Source organism: Pteronotus mesoamericanus, unplaced genomic scaffold (assembly GCF_021234165.1).
Source record: "Pteronotus mesoamericanus isolate MK-2021 breed Mesoamerican mustached bat unplaced genomic scaffold, CSHL_Meso_final contig_221, whole genome shotgun sequence".
Lineage (NCBI taxonomy): Eukaryota > Metazoa > Chordata > Mammalia > Chiroptera > Mormoopidae > Pteronotus > Pteronotus mesoamericanus.
In genome coordinates this window covers 12840212-12857546 of record NW_026555092.1, presented here as the reverse complement: position 1 = coordinate 12857546, position 17335 = coordinate 12840212, and the positions used below count along the sequence as shown (strand labels likewise).

Below are 17335 nucleotides of genomic sequence, written 5' to 3'. Positions count from 1 at the left end.
CCCTTCAGTGACGTATATAACGAGACCAGTTTTACAATTTATATAAACAAGAGTTAAATTCCTACAGCCTCTCATCAACATTACAACAAAACATTGAACAAAATGATGTTATTCGAAGATCTACTGTATCTGATTTCAGAAGCGTTGCGTTGGAGATCTCATGGAACACTTGACGGTAGATCACAGGACAGAGGTCCTTACTCAGAGAAAAGCCTGTCCCTTGCCCTCACATAGCCTGGAGGCTGCCAGCCTTTCATCAAAGGCCACATGCATTTGGGAATGATGCAGAACACCCCTGTCCTGGGCCAAGACGACAGGCAGCCTACCCCGGCCTGGACAGGGACGTTGGAAGGGGCTCTTACTTGATCTGTCCTTTTGGAAAACACAGTTTCATCCATTATATTCTCATGGCCTGATTCCCTCTACTTGGAAATACCTGACAGTTGTTGTTGTTGTTGTTGTTGTTAATTATAACCTTAAGGCAATGAAAGAATGAGTTGGAAATGACTGAACCCATACTTTAGAAAGAACTGTGCACCGTTTACTAAATAGTTAAACGTAAATCTAGCAACACTAATTTATGACTAACCCACAGATTCAAGGACTCTGCGGGCTCCGGTGTTAACTACCAGATGGGACGCTGCCCCCTATGAGGCTTAGGAAGGAGGTTTTGTATGGGTTGTGGGTAGATGCTGTATTTCAGCACCGGCGTGCTGTTTACAAGCGTAGGCCCCTGAGTCAAATCTCAGAACAGAGTGTGACTCCTGGATCTGCGGAAGCTGTGTGACTTTGGACAAATCACAATCTTCTCTAAGCTTCCGTTTCCTCCTCTGAAAAGAATGAGAATCATAGAACCCATTTCATGGTGTTGTCGTGAGGATTAAATGAGCTAGTAAGTGGAGGAGGCTTAGCACGCAGACCCAGTAGGTGTTAGCGATTCTCGTTATTATGACTCCCAAACTGCTCTTGGTCCCTCTGCTCACCTGTTTCTGCATTTGTTCAAAGTGCAGGGTTTAGCGGACAGTGTCCTTACGCCTGTATTTTAAAAATGCAAGCTCCTTCTTTTCTTCCTGGCTGCTGACCGTCCATGCAAACTTTGAGATTGCAACTTTGCTCCAGTCCTGCAAATGCACCTGCTGTCCTGCCTGTTACAAACTTCCTTGGGCTTTCTGAATGGCTATGACTAGAGGGAATGATGAGTCTTTCCGGCTTTGGGCAACAAGTGTTCAGCTTTCTGATCTGGATGCTCCAATAAAGAATCGCCCTCCCCCCACCACCACTTGAAAGCTCTAGAATACATTCTTGCTTTTCTGTGGTGTCCCATTTTGCCGCCCTGAAGTAGCCACTCTGACTCAAAGCTACTATCCATGTGTTACCTCTCTGGAGTTTTGTTGTTTAGCCATTTCATACCTGTTTATACTTGCATGTTTCATACATATTGATATATACCTGAGAAATATTTATCAATGTCTATCATGTGCCAGGCATTGTTCTAGCACTGGAGAGAAAGCAATGAACAAACTCTGCAAAGCACTTATATTTTAGTGGAGGAGGCGGGGGGCAGAAGCAGACTATAAACTAGATACCAAATACCTGTTTGAGTTCATTTCAACCTACGGCAAGAGCTTTGGGGAAATACACAAAGTGTTACCTGGGTAGAGGTCTCCCCTACTGTTACATGTGTTGTGTGCCTGGTGCCTGGAACACAGGAGGTGTTTCCTGAGTGTTTGTTGTTGAATGAAGGGCTGAGTGAATGAACATCTCCATCAGCGGTGTCTATGGGGGACACAGTCACTGGGAATTCCTTTGTAACAGACTAGAGCCTGTGAAGATGCAAGAAGTCTTATTTGTTAATGATCAAAATTAAGTCACAGTCTTTTATTTCAACCCAATGCCTTGGAGAGAGGGGAACAAAGCATTAGGCCGATGAATCAGCTGCCCATGCTTCCCTCCACGAGCCCCCATCCAGGTGGGATGTGTGCCCACACCTGCTCAGGTGCGTGCACACGGGCACAAACACACAAAGACGCATGGACACCCACTAATGAGGACCTAGCGGAGCAATCACACCTCTAAGCTACGTTAAAACAACCAGTCGCTGGCATCCCAGAATCAGTCCAGTAACAAACCAAATCTGTCACGCTGGACCCCTGGAGTTAAGTAGATCAAACCCTTTTGCTGTCATACTTTCTTCGCTCTTTCTAGTCTCTCAGGCTCAGCACTGGGGGCCAGGTGTGTGGAGTGAACTGAGACATCAAGGTCCCAGCCCTGGACTTCAAATAGTCCACACCTCAGAAGCAAAAGTACTTTTTCCCAAATCACTGTAACATAGCGATTCCCAAAGCCTGTTTCCGGTGAGATGCTCTGCCAGAAAAGGTTTCTGGCAGGAAATGGTTGTCAAGGAATTCTGGGAAATGCTGCTTGCTCCGCTTTGCCTCGGAGTCTGCATGTGAGCGGAGTAAACACCCAGAGAAGTCCTGCAGAAAAGAAACCTGCTCAATTCTGTTTAGATTCTAATTTCCCAAGCGTATGGAAAATGTTAGCATGCCTGCCCTCTGACTGCGACAGCAGGGACACAGTTGTCCCTCCAGCTGAGCCCCAGGTGCCCATTCTCTGTTCTACCCAAGGCAGCATAGTAGACGAAGTCAGAACCTGGGCAGGGCGGGAAGAGAAAGTGAAAAACCATGTCTCTGTGGGCAGGAGAGAGGAGCCTACTGTTACCAGCCAAGGAAACCCAGGCTCCCCCACTGCACCCCAGGCGCCATGGGCTGCAGCTTGGAGCCTCCCTGGTGAGCAGGGAGCTTTGGGAGGGACCAGAGGATGCCAAGGCAAAGCTGGGCTGTACCGTCTGTTCCTAGGAGGCCAGTGCAAAGTCACAAGCTGAGAGCCCAAAGGAGGTCAAAGTATGTAAGCAGGAAGTAGACCTGGAGCAGCTTTGGTACCATTTATGTTACGTGTGTGTGTGTGTGTGTGTGTGTGTGTGTGTGTGTGTGTTTTGAAAGGGTACAGAGGTCCTGCAGGGTAGGCAGGCTGAGGGCAGACAACGATAGTGGATTCTGGCCAGTGGTGAACTGTACTGATATTTTCACATCTTTTATTTTTCATTCTTTTACTGAATTTATTGGGGTGACATTGGTTAATACAATTATATAGATTGCAAGTGTACAACGCTCTAATACATCACCTGTATATTGTATTGTGTGTTCAGCATCTTAAGGTTCTGCCTTTGAAAGCTCCCACCTGGGACATGTGTGCCCAGGAGGCCCTGGGTTGGGGCCACAGACGGAGAGGCTGTGGGGCACCATTTATTGTTTCAGCTCAATAAAAACAACATGTGTTTTTCTCTGCCAGGCCCCTTTATGTCACCGCAGCGGTATTGTCAGAGAAGAAACAAAACAAAATCGAGAAGTGGAAGTTGATTCTATAATTAGTGCAGTTTCTTCACTGTTCATTCAGGATCTCCAGAGATCAATTAGCTTGCTTTTAAGCTAAAAGGCATCTGAATAAGTATTTAACCTGCATAGCGATTGATATTTAAAACAGATGAGGACGGCAGTAATAATGCAGAGCAGGCTCCTTCTCCTCCGCTAATTTCCCGGCCTCCGCCCCCCTGCCCCTTGCCTCTGCCCACGCCATATCTGGAGTGGCCTGAGGTCGGGCCTCCTGGCAGCCTCAGGGCAGGGCTGTGGGCGGGCAGGCTGGCACTTAAGGGCTGCCGGAGACAGGGCTGTCTTCCAGGGGCTGCCACCTGGCAGGTGCCCGGGGTTTGGAGATGAGTCCCAGGTAGATGTGGTTGTAGAGTCCACCTGCAGCCACGGAGAACAAGGTCCCCCGTCTGCAGCCACCCAGCCACATTGCCCGTCTCACGGCCCTCTGTCCATCCACCAAGGGCACCTCAGCCGCAGCTTCCTGGTCTAGTCAGAGCACATCGTTGCTGGGACTGGGGCGGGGGCAGGGTGAAATCTGCAGGGCCTGGTGTCCTCCTGGCTGGGCAGCATCATGGTAGATGGTCTGAAGGATAGTTGTGTGTTTTTGTTTTTTGTGTGTTTTTTGGTTGTTGGGTTTTTCTGGTTCGGTTTTTTTTTTTTTCTTTTTCATTTATGTATCAAAGTCCTGAACTGGAATTAGCTTTTTAAAACGAGTAGAGTGAGTGTGTGCGCGCACATGTATGTGTGCACATGCCTGCATACTTCCATATGCATTTATTTAACAAACATACCTCGACACTCCCCCTGTGCTAGATAGTGTGTTAGGTATTTCCTGGGGGCAGGAAACAGATGTCAGGGTGGCTGTGTGTCCCCACCCTCCAGATGAGCACACGTGTGAGAATGCAGAGGGGGATGGATTCAGAGCTCAGGGAAGGTGACTCCGTCGGGGACCTCCAAAAGAAGGCCCCCAACAAAACCTAAGGTGTAAGTGGTTTATCTGGGAAAAGATCTCAGGAAGTGCAGGGATGCACAGGGGAAAGCAGCAGGGTCATAAAGGTGTGTCCGCAGGTGCTGACACCGGGTGACTGGGCTCAGCCCGGCTTGGGCCCTTTGAGAAGCTGTAGGCTGCGCCCCAAAATGGTGCCTCTGTGTGGCACGGAAGCGGGGCTGCATCCCCTGCGGCCTGTCCTGCACTGGGCATGCCTCCATCATGGCTAGAGAACGCCCAGGCGTGCAGAGAAAATGGGTGCAGGTGGCCTCCAAGGTGGGACAAGGGCGTGAGGACGGTGTCTGCCACCAGGCTCAGGAGAGAAGTACGGGAGCCAGCTTTGCAAGGAAGAAACGGAGAAAGAAGGGCCGGTGGTGCAGGCCGAGGAGGAGCACAGGTGAAGGGACCGAGGCGTGAAGGGAATGGTGAGAAGGCAGCGCCGGCAGAGGGCACGCAGCCTGGAGGAGCCGAGGCCCCGGAGAAGGCGGGCTGGACTGGGCAGGGCCTGCAATGCCGGCCTTTCTGCTGTGGGCGTGTGCGTGAGGGTGGGCTGTGTGATGGTTCTGCCCATCTGAAATGTGGGACAGCCTGGCTGGTGTCTCTGGCGACTCTCGCTCTTCACTCCTCCAGCCCCTCCGGCAAGGGCGCTCACTGCTCGCCGGGCCCCTCCGCAGCCCCTTTCCCCCCGCAGCTCTGCCTCCTGCTCCTTGCCTGATGACAGCCCATCGGTCATCAGGTTCTCTGAGCAGCACGGGAGCCTCCAGCCATCCTCCCAACGCGGTCGATTCTGCAATATTTGACTTGCATGTCCCTGAGTTGTATAGACAAAGCTCCGCATATCGCCAGATCAATTAAAACAACTGCCACAAGGCCTCAGGACTCAATCAGGAGCCTGTCCCCTGGGACCCCACAGGAGTGTACATCTTCACCTCAGATCTGCTTGTTCTCCTGATACCCCCATTTCAGTTAAAGCCCCCTAGCTTCCCTGTCACTTTATGATAATAATGTTTTACCTTATCAAGGGCTTACAATATGCATTAGATGATTTATGTCATTTAAGCCTCAAAATAGCCCCGTGTTGTAAGTGCTATTAATGTCCCTGTCTTCAGATGAGGAAACAGACACAGAGCAGGGAAGGGACTTGCCCAAGGTCATACAGCTGGAAAGCAGTGGGGTCGATTCAAACCCCCGCTGTTTATTTGCAGAGCCAGCCTGACGGACTGAACTTCCCTTGTCACCCAGATTCCAGAGTCCTCTTCCAAGCAGCCTCTCCTACACCCCACCTCCCTCCATCGTCTCATCATTGGCCAGTCCTAGAAAAGGACTCCCTGCAGCTCCCCGCCTGCCTGGCCCCTCTCTCCCCGCACTGACCCCGCCCCCCTAGCACAAGTCTCCATCCCCCTGATACCCACCCAAGGCCCCCCTCTTCCCCACTGGCGGCCATACCCCTGCCGCTCAGCTCTGTGAGGGTCAGGTGCTGCCTCCTCCGGGAAGATACCCACCACACTCTCTCTGAGTCTCTCCAGCTTTGTAGGCCGTTCTCGTTGCATGAGAGTTTTTACTCTAATAGTGTTTTTATTGGTGCCCCTTCTGTCATCGCCTCTTCCAGGCTATGAGCTTCTGAAGGACTGGGAGCACTAATGTCTCTCTGACTCAGCCAGTGCCCAGCATAGTGCCCTGTTCACAGTTGTAACCAATAAACTGCTTAGGGAATGAATGAATGAATGAATGCACGCACAAAAGGAGAGACACATATACTCCTTGTCTCCCCTTCCTTGCCCGTGACCTCAGAAAGCCCATGACCTTTTCTGCTGGGCACTGCTTACCTTTTAGAAACCACGCGCTGTACCTAGTGGGGAAATCCAGCCTACTTGTTCCCCTATCCCTCGTCTTCCTGCTGAGACCAGGATATAAAGAGGCTAAAAGCAAGTTCTAAGGCACTGCCAGGGGCTCCTGAAATGCTGGCCAAGGTGCAGCAGGGAGAAGAGCCTGATTCTTCCAACCCACAGGCTGCACAGAGCCTCAGGGGCCCTGGCAGAGGGAAGAAAGAACCCTGATCAGAACAGACAGTGGCCCCGGGAAGAAGCTGTTAGCAATCTCACTGATCAGTGTCTCAATTAATCTCTACAACACCTTAGAAACTTCAGAAGGAGAACAAAGCAGACTAGGGAGAAAGAGCAAACTAGCACTCCCCCCGCCCCCGCCCCCCCACCCAAGACGGTGCCTGGGCCTAGTGCTGGGAATGGGAGCGTCTCCTGGGACTCGGCTGCCAGACAGACAGTGGAGGCGTGCTGTAGGCTCTGCCTGCGTCGCCCAGGTGCACTGAGCTCAAAGCTGGGCTGGCCAGGCTGCCTTGGCAAGGGCCAAATTCAAGAAGAGTGCAAAGCTGTTCAAGGGAAAGAAAAATCTCAGCAGATTCCAGACGAGCCCTAGACAGCCATGAGGTCATGGACTTAAGCAAGGGACAAAGCCTTCTGCTCCATCTGCCCCAGGACCTGTGCCTTGGGAGACCTAAAAGGCCCTTCTGCCCAGAGAGTCGGGGAGCTGTCTCCAGGACCCTTGACCCCAATGATGAGGGGCAGCAGAGCAGCAGTGACAACCCTTTGTCCTGGTTTTTGAGGTCCCATTCAACTTGGCACAGGCCACCATAGCATGCTCACCAGGGAAGCAAAGAAATGCCACCATCTGGGCACATTTTCAGAGATATAAAAAAAAAGTCTTAAAAATATGGGCATTATGCTTAGGGTATTCAGAATGTTTCTTAAAACATACGACAACATACCATAGTAGAAGGAGCAAGAAGGAAGTTGGTTCCATTTGGCACAGCCAGTTCCATCCTCGCTCCCCCACCCACCGGCCAAGGCCACTGTCTGCAGGGGAGGTTAGGTTTGAGCAGTGGTCTTCAGGCTCTGCCTGGCGGATACCTGGGGCTGCGGAGCCTCCTCAGGAACTGTGGCATCAAGTCTCCAAGGGCCCAGGGGGTGGAAATGGGCTTGAGCAGTGGGCTAGCCAACATGCTCTTCCGAAAAAATTAAAATAAAAAATCCTAATATGTAGCACCTGCTTGTTTCCATCATGTAAATACTCTTACTGTGGCCGACTTCAAGTTGCCAATGGTTTAATAATGGGCTTTCAAAATTCCTGAAAATCTAACTATTGGCTCTAGCAAGCTGGCTTTGGTTGCAGAAGAGAACTGGCCTGTTAGTAGTTTCAACAACATCGTTAACCTCCCTGGGCCTCAGTTTTCTCTTATGTAAAATGGGGCAATAATAGTTTCTCTCTAATGTAGCTATAGGGGTTCTTGTGAGTATTAAATGAAGTGGATGGAAAGTACCTAGCATCATCCCTGACGCATAATCCATTGTCGTCATTGTTACTTGTTTTACCCATTGGGCTTCCACTCAAGATTCTGTTTCAAGAAATGTTCCAGCGGCACTGTGCTCCACCCCTGCTAACATCCTCTGGGATCCATCTCTCTCACACTCACACACACACACCCCCATCCCATTTCCTCAGCAGCCCTGGTGCCTCTGCTCCATTTTATTAAAGCAGAAAGCAGTGAAAATTATTTTCATAATGAACTGGCTCTTCAAATTAATGCCAATTACACTATGCAATCATGATTAAGATTATGCATTAATCAACGGTGCCAACCTACTTATTAGCCTCTTTAAATACCGATCATGAGGAATGTATGGGAAGGGAGAGAATCCGGTTGAATGGGGGAGCTGACTCTGAGCAGGGAGGGGTACTCTCTCCAGAAGCCAAGACCCAAAGCAGCCTTGCTTCCATGAAGCAGAGCTCGAATCAGGAACCCAGCCCATCAGAGCCTGAGCTCCTGAAGCCCCTTGCACGAAGAGAAAGGGGGTGAGAGGACCCAGAAGGGAGAGGGTGGAAAGAAGAACCCTTGACAACCGTTGATGAGATTTAGTTCCTTCTTCTCTTCCTCCAAAAGCACTGATGGGTAAGTGTGGCTGAGGCTGAAACTCCTCCTCCCCTTCCCCCACCCCCAGTAAGGTTATCTCGTTCTTAGGTCAGGACCTCTAGCTACAGAGCCTGAGGCAGGGATTCAGAACGCACCGGGCTGATAGAGGGACAGAGCACTCTTTAGGAAAAACCAGCAGGGGGCCGAGCAAAGCAGGATAGAGAAGGGGGCTGTGTTGGGGGCAAAGACGTGTCCTCAGGTAAGATCAGGCCTTTGCCTGATGCAAGGTCAGCTGTTGGGAGAGGCCCTGGAGCATACATGCACCACAGAATTGTCCTCACCCCAGAGCAAGGGGGCCACCTTCCTGAGCCCCAGTAAGAGTCAGTCAGGACTGCAGGCTGCCCTAGGGCAGAGGTGAGTGGTGTAACCTAGGCAAGGTGGCTTCCTTCAACTTGGAACAGTTCTCTAGAAAAAAGAGCAGCCTGTCAATGACTAGAACCCAGACTCAAACCCAGGTCTGCCACATCCAGAATCCATTCTCTCTGAACTCTAGGCTGTAACTAAGTATTTGCTGCTTGGGTGTCCCAAGACATTCATTCAGACTTTTGGGGTCACCTTGTCTTTACATTCTCAAGTGGAATGACTCCGACCCTTGCGTTTGGGAGGTAGGGGACCATCTCTCCTGCCTCTGAGATGCTCCAGGGCATCCCACTTCTAATCACCTCTTGCTCCAGCTTCCTTCTCTGCTGAGTTTTCCATCTCCTCTCTCATTCCACCTGCTGCACCTCTTGTCCTCTCTCGGCCCTGATTCGTCCTGGGCTGGGCACACTGCCCACCTTCCTTCACTCTCCCCAAAGAGCACAAGCTGGAGTCAGCTTTCTGTGGCAGACTTTCCTAAACCCTGGGTCTTGTAAGGAAGGGAGGAGACTGCATAGTGCCAGCCAACTGAAAGCCAGGCATCAGGCGTCATTGCTAGCTCAGCCCCTTCCCACTGGGGAGGATTTCCTACCAGCCTCTCCTGCCTTTGGGCCTGGGTTACAGTCTCTTTCTCTTTCCCCATTTTTTGAGTCCTCTTCTTACCTAGTGCCTTTCTCTCCCACCCTCCCCATTCAGAAACTCAACAGCTCATCTGGGGTTTTTTTCTTTTGTTGTTGTTGTTGTTTGTTTGTTTTCCATAACAATTTAGGACTATGATAGTCATATCTTCTCCATCTAGGCCCCACGGGGCTTTTACCTCTGAGAATGACGCTGCCCCTCCCCTAAAGCAGGGGACAAACTACAGCCCATCTATATGGATTGCCAAATCTGCTTGCCACCTGTTTTTGTAAAAAAAAAAAAAAAAAGTGTTATTGAAACCCAGTCACACCCATTTGTTTATATATGGTCTATCATTGTTTTCATGCTACAGTGGTAGAGTTGAGTAGAACATCTGCCCCTCAAAGCCAAACTATTTCCCATCTGATACGTTAGATAAAAAGTTTGTCAACCCCTGCTCTAGAATGTGGAAACTCAAAATTTATTTTGTTTTTCTAGGCAGCATTGTTTCTCTCCTCCTTGAAGGATTTCTCGCCTCAGTGTGCCACGCATTTTGTAATCGTTTCCTTTCTTCCTTGCAAGAATCAACCCTTTGAAGTATGTACCCCCTTTTACAGATGGAAAAACTGAGTCTTAGAAGGACTGAGTAACTTCAGTGGCTATAGCGAGTTCAGAGGCTTTGGACGGAGGCAGGGCTGTGCCTGGAGTCTGGGGGGCGCAGCGGGGACCTTTCCGCTACTGCGCCACTCGTATGCTGGTTATTGTCAGCTAAGCCCTCTAAGAGAGCAGGAGCCCGGGAGAGCAGAGGTCCAGTGCTGACTTCTCTTGGTATCCCAGCTCCCAGTGATAGGTTGGCACATGGCAGAGACTGGTGGGTGTTTATGGAACTGAATTGTTTGTTGTCTGAGGCTGAGCCCTATCCTAGGCTTGGGTCTCAATGGCTGAGACATCATGTCATCACCCTTGTGAGGTATTAGCGCCTCTTTCCTTTCCTTCCCACCTGCCAGTGTGTGAGGGGCCAGGAAGAAGGTGTGAAGCCCTAGAAAATGGCTTCGTTCCACGACCTTTGACCTCCATTTGGGATAGGGATCTGTAATGACTAGACTTCTCCCCAGGCTCTCTTCTTTAATTTTCTACATTTTAAAACAGTAAAAATAAAACATTACTTATTGTAAATCATTTGGAAATATCAAGAAAATACAAAGAGCAAAATTAAAAGTATCCATAAGCCCCTTCTACCCAGAAATACACACACACTGATACAAATCCTTCCAGTCTTTTTTCTATAAATATAAATATGTGCTTTTGGTTTAATAAATAGTTATCATACTATAATATGATTTTGTTGCTCGAGGGTAAGGGAAGAGAGGATGAATATTTCTTATGTTATTAAGTATTAAGAGCATTTTTTTTAAAGCTTTTTTCCTTATTACCAAAGCTATCACTCAATGCAGAGGACTTGAGGGGGAAAAGCACTAAGCAGAAGTAATCCATTTTCTTTTTCCTTTCTAGAAAGCACCTCTGTTAACATTTTGGTGTATGCCCTTCTGGTACGTCCTCTTTGATTTTAATTGGAATTCCATTAAATTTATAAATTAATTTGGGGAGGACTGACATCTTTACAATATTGAGCCTTCCCTTCCAGGAGCAAGTTATGTCTCTCCATTCATTCAAGTCCTCTTTTATGTCCCCCAGTAAAGTTTTGTAGTTTTCTTGATATAGGAATTGCACATTTATTGTAAGCTGTTTTACGTTTTTGTTGCTGCTGTTGTGAAGAGGGTCTCTTTTTTTCCCTGTATAATTTCTCCCTGTTTTTTGCTGATGTAGAGGAGGACTATACGGTTTTCTGTGTGTGTGCACGTGCCCTAGGATGACCTCTCCCTGTTTAGTTTCTACTAGGTTTTCATCTGATTTTCACTTGAGTTTTCTGGAGAACAACCATAAGCATGTGCAAATAATTTCTCTTTTCTAATTGCACTACTATGATTTGTGATTTCTGCCTTACACTGTGATTCTAAAGGATATTTTATCATGGAGGGTGTCTTTCGGATACGCTGAGGGAGAATGGTATGATGAGTCCCTGTGGGCCCACCGCCCAGCCCCACCGCCCAGCCCCACCGCCCCACGGCTCATGCTGCCAGACCTGCATCCCCTTTACGTCCACCTCCCTTATACTATTTGGAAACAAATCCTGGACACCATATCAAGCCATCCCATTCCCTGACTGTTGATGCCTGCAAGTCATTCTGCCATATGGGTGTGTTTTAATACATCGAGTAGTCTCCTCCTTTAGGACACTGAGTTGTTTCTATTTTTCCAATATTATATCAAGAATCTCTTTATACATGTGTTTATGTATCTCTAACTTTTGCTAAATTTATATCCCTAGAAATGGAATTACTGAGTCATATGGTATTTTGATCATTATTTTCCTTTAAACACATACGCACAATCACATGATGGCTTTCCTGATGAGAAATGGAACACATGTTCCCTGCAGACCTTTTTGAAAAATACAGAAAAACACAAGGAAATTAAAGTCACCCCTAATCCTACCACTCAGAGAGAACTTTTTGTGTTTTGGGATGCATTCTTCTCGTCTTGTTTTACTTGTGCATTCAGCATGTTTATGAACTCCCACACAGACTCACACTCAGACACATTATGCCTTACAAATGGTGAGCCTGCTGGAATACCGGGGGAGGCAAATTTCTTTGCTCACTTTTTAAAACATTCGATATTTTTTAAAAATTTTCAAAATGATTGAAACAACCCAAATACCCATCAAGTAGTGGTGAATGGATAAATAAAATGTGGTACATCCATCGAAAGTAATATTATTTAACAACAAAAAACAACGAAGAGCTGATTCTTGCTACAAAATGGATAAACCTCAAAAACATAATGCTAAGTGAAAGAAGCTGGATGCAGAAGACCACAGATTGCATTATTCCAATTTATATGAAGTGTCCCCAAAATGCAAAGTCCTAAAGGCAGAAAGTAAATTAGTGGTTGCCTGGGGCTGGGGGTGAAAACAATGATTGCGTGTAAGCGGCCGAGAGAGCTTTTCTTGAGACAATGGAAATGTTCAGACTGGATTGTGGTGATGGCCACACAACTCAGTAAATTTCCTAAAACTCATGGTACACTTAACACAAGGTGAATTGTGTGGAATTTCTTAAAATAAATAATACCTCAGTGAAATTGATTCTTAAAACAAAGAAACAAAAACAGAGGTTCATTTGGAAAATATAGAAAAGCACAAAGAACAAAATAAGAAATCTACCACCTAGGACTGTTCACTTGTGTTGTCTTGAAATGTCTCCCATTCTTAACGGCAATGATATAATTTCCCCCTCACCTTCCTTTTCGTCCTCTTCTGACCTGGGGTTACACTGCATCTCCTGCTTTCTAACCTCCATTTTTCACTTACACATACATTATGGTATTTCCCAAAACCTGAAATGTTGGCCACTATATGGAATATACAGCAAATTGCAGTTTTTTGACTATTTCTCTGGTGTTGGACGTCTCTAGTTCCCCCGCCCCACACATAATGTGCCGATCATGGGAGTTACTGGAGTACTGAGTTAAAGACATGAGCATTTTTAAGGCTTTTTGTTACATTTCTAATCGCCACTGGGAAGGAGGATGTACCAGTTCCCATTTCCACCAACAGAGCAGTGTCAGTTTCCAAACGCCTTCACCAAAGCTGGGTGTTATAATTTATTTTACGTTTGCCAATGAATCAGGCAAACAACAACAAAATACGGTATCTCCCTGATGGTTTACATTGAGTTTATTATTAGGCTTGGTGCACATTTCTTCACATGTTAATAGCTCCTTTGTATTATCATTTTTTCTCTTGTGAAACATCTGTGCTTGCCCTTTACACATTTTTCTTTTTTTTTTTAATGGTTGCTAGTTTTCCTCTTTTTTATTTATTTTTATTTTTTATTGTTTTTATTAAATATTTTATTGTTATTCTATTACAGTTGTCCCAATATTCCCCCCTTTGTTCTCCTCCACCCAGCCCACCCCCGCCTCCTTTATACATTTTTCTATAAGAGTGTTTATCTTTTTTGTTGTTGTTGAGTTTCAAGTGCTTTTTATAACATAAGAACATCAACCTTTATACTGCCATATATGTCACCAATATTGTTTCCCAGTTTGTTGTGTGCCTTTTAATTTTGTTCATGGTAGTTTTGATAAATACAAGTTTTATATGAATTCGGTGGAGTTATCAATTCTCCTGCATGTCTGACTTTATTGAAATGCCTAGGAAGCCCTCCTCCACCTCATTATTGCATAATATTCATCTATATTTTATTTTTTGGCACTTCTGTAGTGTTTTCTTTCCTCCTACTTTCTTGCTATTTAATCTTTAATCATCTGGAACTTATTTTGATATGTGGCTTAAGATTAGAATCTAACTTAAATTTCTCCTAAATAATTGAATAATTGTCTCAGCACAATTCCTGAATAATTCATCTTTTACCTACTAATTGGAAATAGCCACCTTTATCATGTCTTACATACTTATCTCTACTTGAATCTCTTTCTGGGGACCTTTTTAATCTCATCCAATTGATTTACCTGTGTTTTCATATGCCATTAGGACATGGTTTTAATTATTTTGGCTTTATAATATATTTTAAATCTGGCAGTGCAAGTCACCTCTCATCTCGTTTTGACTGTTATCTCCTGGTTAGTCTTCCAGATGCATTTTAGAGTCATTTTGTCAAGTAAAAAAAATACCCTTCTATGATTCTAATTGGAATTGAATTGAACTGAAAATTTAATTTGGAGAAAACTGACACTTCCACCCTTAAGTACCCAGGAACATGACATGTCTCCTCGTTTAAGCCTCCTTTTATGTCTCTCACTTAAGGTGCTTTTGTCATTGCTGTGACTAGAAGCACACACTTATTATTTGATCTGTTGTTAGTTATTTAATATTTTGTTAACATTGTAAAGGAAGTTATTTTGCCACTGAGTTTTCTTATCGGTTGTTGCTGATATAAAGAAACATTATTAATTTGTGCTAACTGGTCACTTAACTTGAATCTTCTACTAGCTCCTACTAGTTTTCATGTTTAGGGATTATTTGAAGGTATTTTTTTAGGAAGGCATGCATATCATTTTCAAATAAGGGTTTTTTTTCTGTCCCAGATGTATGATTTTTCTCATTTCATTGGTTAATGGTGTGGTGCGGATTCTCCCCCCCCCTTTTTAATGAGCATGTCCCAGTGTCCCACCGTTAGTGTGATGTTAAAGGCTGATTTGACCTAAAGGTGCTTCATGGAAGTATTTTTCCAGGTGCTAGTTTATTAAGCATTTATAACAACAATAAGGATTGGATTTTATCAAATGCCTTCCTGAATTTTGTGATTTGGTTATATGGTTTTTCCTTTGAGCTACTGATGTGATGGAATGATATTCATAGATTTCTTTATGTTGGACCACCTTTACTTTCCCGGAATACAACTCTGCGGAGTCATGGTATGTTATCTTTGTAATATTCTGGCAGATTCTGCTCACCAGCACTCTATTGAGAAATTTTATAGCAATATTAATAAGTTGGTGATTTTATTTGGGCTCTGGTTGTCAGTCTCTGTTATCAGGAATTTGCTAGCTGAGTGAAATGAACTAGGAGGATTTTCTTATTTCTTATGCTCCAGCACAATTTCTGTGTATGTGAATTATCTAGGATATTAGTGAACACATAGTGGGGAGCTTGTCCACAAAACCTGGGCCAAGCGTCCTTGTTGGTGCCCTCTCCTTCCCCAGCACACACGATTGTACCCGTCTCTCACAGGAGGCATCTTTGAGTATGCAGATGGCCCCAACGCCCAGGTCATGAACGCTGAGGAGCACGCCTTTCGATTTTCTGCCAACATCATCAACAGGAACAGGACTCTGCTGCCCAACACAACCTTGACCTATGACATCCAGAGGATTCACTTCCACGACAGCTTCGAAGCCACCAAGAAGGGTGAGTGTGCCCTCTGTCTGCTTTCTTCCTGGCCTGAGCAGAAGTAAGGCAGTGTTTGCTGTCCAAGGAGCTGAAAACAGCCCAAAGCTTTGGGTAGTCTTGGGGCTTAGATCATTTTCTTGCCCAGTTTCAGGACCGGCCTCAGTTCCAGTTCACTTTTGGCTGTATCACCCCCGAGGAGCAGTGGATTGTCCATCAGAAGTCCCCACGCCATTGTCAGGGGCCGTGAGGGAATGAGGGGCCATGGGAGGGGCATCAGGGGTGAGAGGAGGGGCCTGAGATGAGGTTGGGGACACAGCAGGAGGGAGGGCAGCCCACGTCTGGCACCTCTAAACCGAAGACATTTTCCAACTTGTTTTTATTTCATTGAAATCCTACCCAGAATATAAACATTTTAAATGCACATAAAACAGAATACATGTAAGTTCAAATATGGAACATTTACTTGCCATAAAAAGACTTACTAAAAACAGCAAAGCTGCTTCTATGGCTACAACATTTTGACCCGAGAGGCTATGGATGACACTTGAAGTCTGAATTGACCTCAGCATTCAATGTTTTCACATTTTGTTTTGGCTACAAAATAGCAAGAAATCATAATTTATAAAAACAAGTTGTAGTAAACCCAATCAAACAGTTTTTCCCACATCTGACTTTTTAAAAATTAAAAAAAAAAGTTGGGCTTCTTCCATCCTCACCAATGAGGCATTGACAATAAACTTCAATCCCTGCACAGAAAGGAGTAAATAAATTTATTCCAAGAAAAAGAAAAGGTGACTTATCAGTATCTGGATGAACTAGTAGTTTCCAGTGCAGCACATTTGCGTATACAAGTATGCTCTTTTGTTACTATTTTTTAAAATACAGTTTATATACATATTAATTGAAATTTAACTTAAAGGCTTAGCTAACTCTGAAAGTAACTTCCATAGAACCCTAGCGTTCCCCAAAACTTTGTTTAAAAATCCCAGGCCTAAGGACTCTCATTCCCAGGAAGACTAGGTTGTCCTTCCTATAGTATGCTATCATCACCCCTTGCTTTTCTTCTTCTAGGCTCTTATAACAATTAACACTTAAATAATTGTGTGTATTTAATGTCTCTCCCTTTCTCTCCAATACCACTGACAGGACGACTCTTTTTAACCACCTAAAAGACAGGTTGGTGTATAGTAAGTGCTCAGTGAAATGATCATTGAGGGAATCAATGAATGAATGGTGTGAGAAGGGGGAACGGGAGGCTGAGCATCATTGTCCAATACCCCTGTCAGTTGAGCTTAGGAACAGCATCATCCATCTATCTTGGGAAAACTGAGGCCCACCCACAGGGGACCATTGGTCTTTCTAAAGGGTTCTCAATTGTTAATCAAGGTCTCCTGAGCTCCCAGGTGCAGACTTGCTAAGGTGCTACCTGCTACTGGCTCTGTTTACCCACAAAGCCCCACTATGGGCAAACATTTCAGCACAGAAAGGCAGCAGAGCATGGGCTTGCAGCCAGACTGCCTAGACTTGCACCCTGTTTACTCGATTAGTTGCGTGACCTTGGACAATATGTATCTCAGTTTTCACATCTGCAAAGTATGCACAGCTTTGTGAAATGCTTAGATCCATGTCTGGCACTGATGAAGTACCATATTGGACTATGCCTGTATTACATTGACTGATTTGCTCTCCACACACTGAGCCATCAAGTCAGGGGCCTAATGCTCAAGAACACTTTCCTACCACTGGCCTTCATCCATTCTACCCTGCTTCTTCTCGCCTTGTGCATTTGAAGTTTGGAAGATTCCTGACATTGAAAATGGCTAATGCTGAATCTTTTGATGTCATGGGCCTGAGTTTCCAAGCCAACATACACCCAGCCTAAAGGGACTCCACCCTCTTCCCACCCTATCCTAACAGCCTCAAAGAGTGGTCCATTGCCCACCTCCCCTCTCCTGTGTTGGCATGCCCTCCCCCCGCCCACT

The 17335-nt window shown here is 45.9% G+C and overlaps 1 protein-coding gene across 2 annotated transcripts in view; it reads left to right on the top strand.

Moving 5' to 3' along the window:
• Positions 1-17335, top strand: part of GRIK3 (glutamate ionotropic receptor kainate type subunit 3) — a 210623-nt gene that overhangs the window by 115431 nt on the left and 77857 nt on the right. For both annotated transcript variants that reach the window (XM_054571562.1, XM_054571563.1), the window contains exon 2: positions 15195-15371. In XM_054571562.1, the coding sequence (XP_054427537.1) occupies positions 15195-15371 (177 nt within the window). The remainder of the gene's footprint in view (positions 1-15194; positions 15372-17335) is intronic.